The sequence below is a fragment of the Nestor notabilis genome, unplaced genomic scaffold, assembly GCF_000696875.1.
Source record: "Nestor notabilis isolate BGI_N333 unplaced genomic scaffold, ASM69687v1 scaffold15803, whole genome shotgun sequence".
Lineage (NCBI taxonomy): Eukaryota > Metazoa > Chordata > Aves > Psittaciformes > Psittacidae > Nestor > Nestor notabilis.
The window spans coordinates 14,760-17,291 of record NW_009923425.1 but is presented as its reverse complement, the minus strand read 5'-3'; the positions used below and the strand labels follow the sequence as shown (position 1 = coordinate 17,291).

General features: G+C 48.7%; 1 protein-coding gene across 1 annotated transcript; it reads left to right on the top strand.

Annotated features, from left to right (window-relative positions):
* Window positions 1-283: 283 nt before the first annotated feature.
* On the top strand, window positions 284-1,669 carry LOC104403859 (vesicle-associated membrane protein 1-like; the record flags this gene model as incomplete). Its single annotated transcript, XM_010012132.1, has 3 exons — window positions 284-413; window positions 1,205-1,363; window positions 1,607-1,669. Coding segments are annotated over 3 exons (352 nt in total), but the record flags the coding sequence as incomplete, so codon positions are not given.
* Window positions 1,670-2,532: the final 863 nt, after the last annotated feature.

Below are 2,532 nucleotides of genomic sequence, written 5' to 3'. Positions count from 1 at the left end.
GGCGCATTGCAGCAGCTGCCGCACGCAGGGCTGCCCATACTCCTCCCTTCTCCGTCTCCTTCCTCCGGGCTCCCGCTCTCCCGGCCCTCCCTGCTGCCCTCCACTTGCTTCGGGCTCTTCCCTGCTCCCGGTCCGGGGGGATCCAGGCAGGTTGCGGGCCCTTGGGGCTGCTGCTGGTGCCGGCCCAGCCTGGGACAAGTGGGGTTCAGGTGGATTGGGGGGTAGGGTGTTCTTCTTTAAGCGTCTGATTGGGTTTTCTCTTTGCCCATGTGTGTTCCACTAGGTCTGACTCAGCTCAGCAACCTGCTTCCGGGGCCCCCGAAGGGGGAGCTCCTGGTGGGCCCCCTGCTGGGGCACCCCCTAATCAGAGCAGTAACCGTCGGATGCAGCAGACGCAGGTCCAGATGAAGGAGGTCAGTAGCTCTGCCAGCCGTGTGCTGGCTTCACATCGACTGCCTGGGCTCTCCTGCTCTGCAGCAGTGATGTTCTTGACAGGCACCTGCTGCTGAAGGGCTGGTTGCTTTTGTTATGCTAGTGCCAGAAAAGCACTAATGATCATATCGTGATGGTAGACGTATAAAGAGCCTGGAGAAGAGATTGCTTTATGTTTAAAAGCAGCTTTATTCCAGCTATGACTTCTAAGGAGCAGGCCTGTTACATTTTTTGGTACCTCCTGTAGTGCATCTGTTATGGAAATACAGCATCCAGAAGAGATCTCGATCCCTGCCCTGTTGCTTCAAGCAAACAGTCTGTATGTAGACTCAACGTGTGATGTGCAGGGCACCTTGCCTGACTTTCCATGGTCGGTGTCTGCAGCGTGGCTGCTGACCTGCAGTAACGCCTTTATGCCTCACTGGGGCAGCCACATGTAGCTGTAAATCATTGCAATTAGCAGAGTGAGCAGAAGATTGCTCTCATGAGGAGGGTGGCTTAGGCTTGCTGCATTTGAGAGCTTTATAAACAGGTGAGAGTGCGGGGCTGAAGACCTCGTTTAAGTGTACTTGAACTGATATTGTAAGCGGGGGCCCTAGGATTTTTTCCTGCACTTCAGAGTAGACGGTGGCTTGAAAGCTGTGTTTTATCCTGACCTTTTTTCCCTTGTTTAGGGCTTCTGCTTGTTAGCATCTCAGTGTTAGATTCCTGGCTCTTGTTTTTTCAACTCTCTTTACCAGTACAACTGCTGCTACTATTCTTCCTTCTGCAGGTGGTTGGTATAATGTGTGTAAATGTAGACAAGATGCTGGAACGAGATGAGAGACTGTCAGAGCTAGATGACCGGGCAGATGCACTTCAGGCTGGTGCCTTGGAATTTGAAAGTAGTGCATCAAAACTCAAAAGGAAGTACTGGTGCAAGAACTGCAAGGTGAGTTTCCTATTGCCATGATCTCCTTCATCAGAAGGACTTTGGGCTAGTCCTTTCCAGGGCTTTGAAAAGATAGTTAGGCTGTAGTAATGATTTCCAATAGTCAGGATTCTTTCACTGTGGAAAGACTGAGGTCTTGGCTGCCCTACCTTCAGGGTCTGGCTTATGTTCCCTGGCTGCCTGGGAAGATGTGGACTTGTCAGTCTGTTCTGAGTATTACTCTTTGACAATTTCTCTCTCCAGATGATGATCATGATGGGAGTGATTGGTGCCATTGTGGTGGTGGTGATTGCAAGTAAGTACTGAAAAGCCAGGATCAAAGGTGAAGCACCAACTCTACAGTACCTTAAACTCTTCCTTTTAGATCTGAGATCTGGAGGGTCTTGGTTGCATAAGTATTAACTTCAGTCCTTGGGAAAGGGAGGTGGTGGTGCTAGAACTCCTGCACTTATGCTAGAAACTATATACTTTACATAGTAACAGAAGGAACTGGGAGTGGCTGTCATTGTAGAAATGGGAAATTCTGCCTGCCAGGTCAGGTGAACTTGTAAGTATAAGAGGTGTTTACCCTGGAGTGGGTGGGTTGGCAAGTTCCTTCCATGGTGGGGAATTTGGAGGTCTCTGAGGGACCTTTGGTGTAACTTGCCCTCTTGTTCTTTCCTTTTTCTTTTTTTTTCCAGTCTACTTTTTTACTTGAATGTACCTCCTTCAGTCTGCAACCTACTGTCCTGTCACCTTTCCTGTCTCTTCTTATCCCTGAATCTTTCCTTCCCTTCCACCTGGCTTCTTCATTGATTTCTATATTGGTTTTAATTTGTCTTCTCTGTATGACTCTGAAGCACTCTAACAAACATGGTTAGCCTTAAACAGCTGCTGCAGCCTTAGAGTTTAGAGCAAAGAGAAGTAGAGGAGGAGCAGGTAGCAGACACAAGCCAGGATGCTGTGGTTTTCTACTAGCTTGTAGCTTTCTGGAAGACTTTGAAGTAGTGGCAGAATGGGAATGGGTATTCTGCTTTTGTTACTGGGTTGAATGTCAAAGCAAATCCACTATGTAGCAGATGCAGCTGAAGGAGCCTAGAGGTATTCCAGATGAGGCTGAACAAGTGACACAGCATTCTGATTAAGAATACCTGTCCATTTCTGCTACCACAAAGCCCTAACTTTCAGCA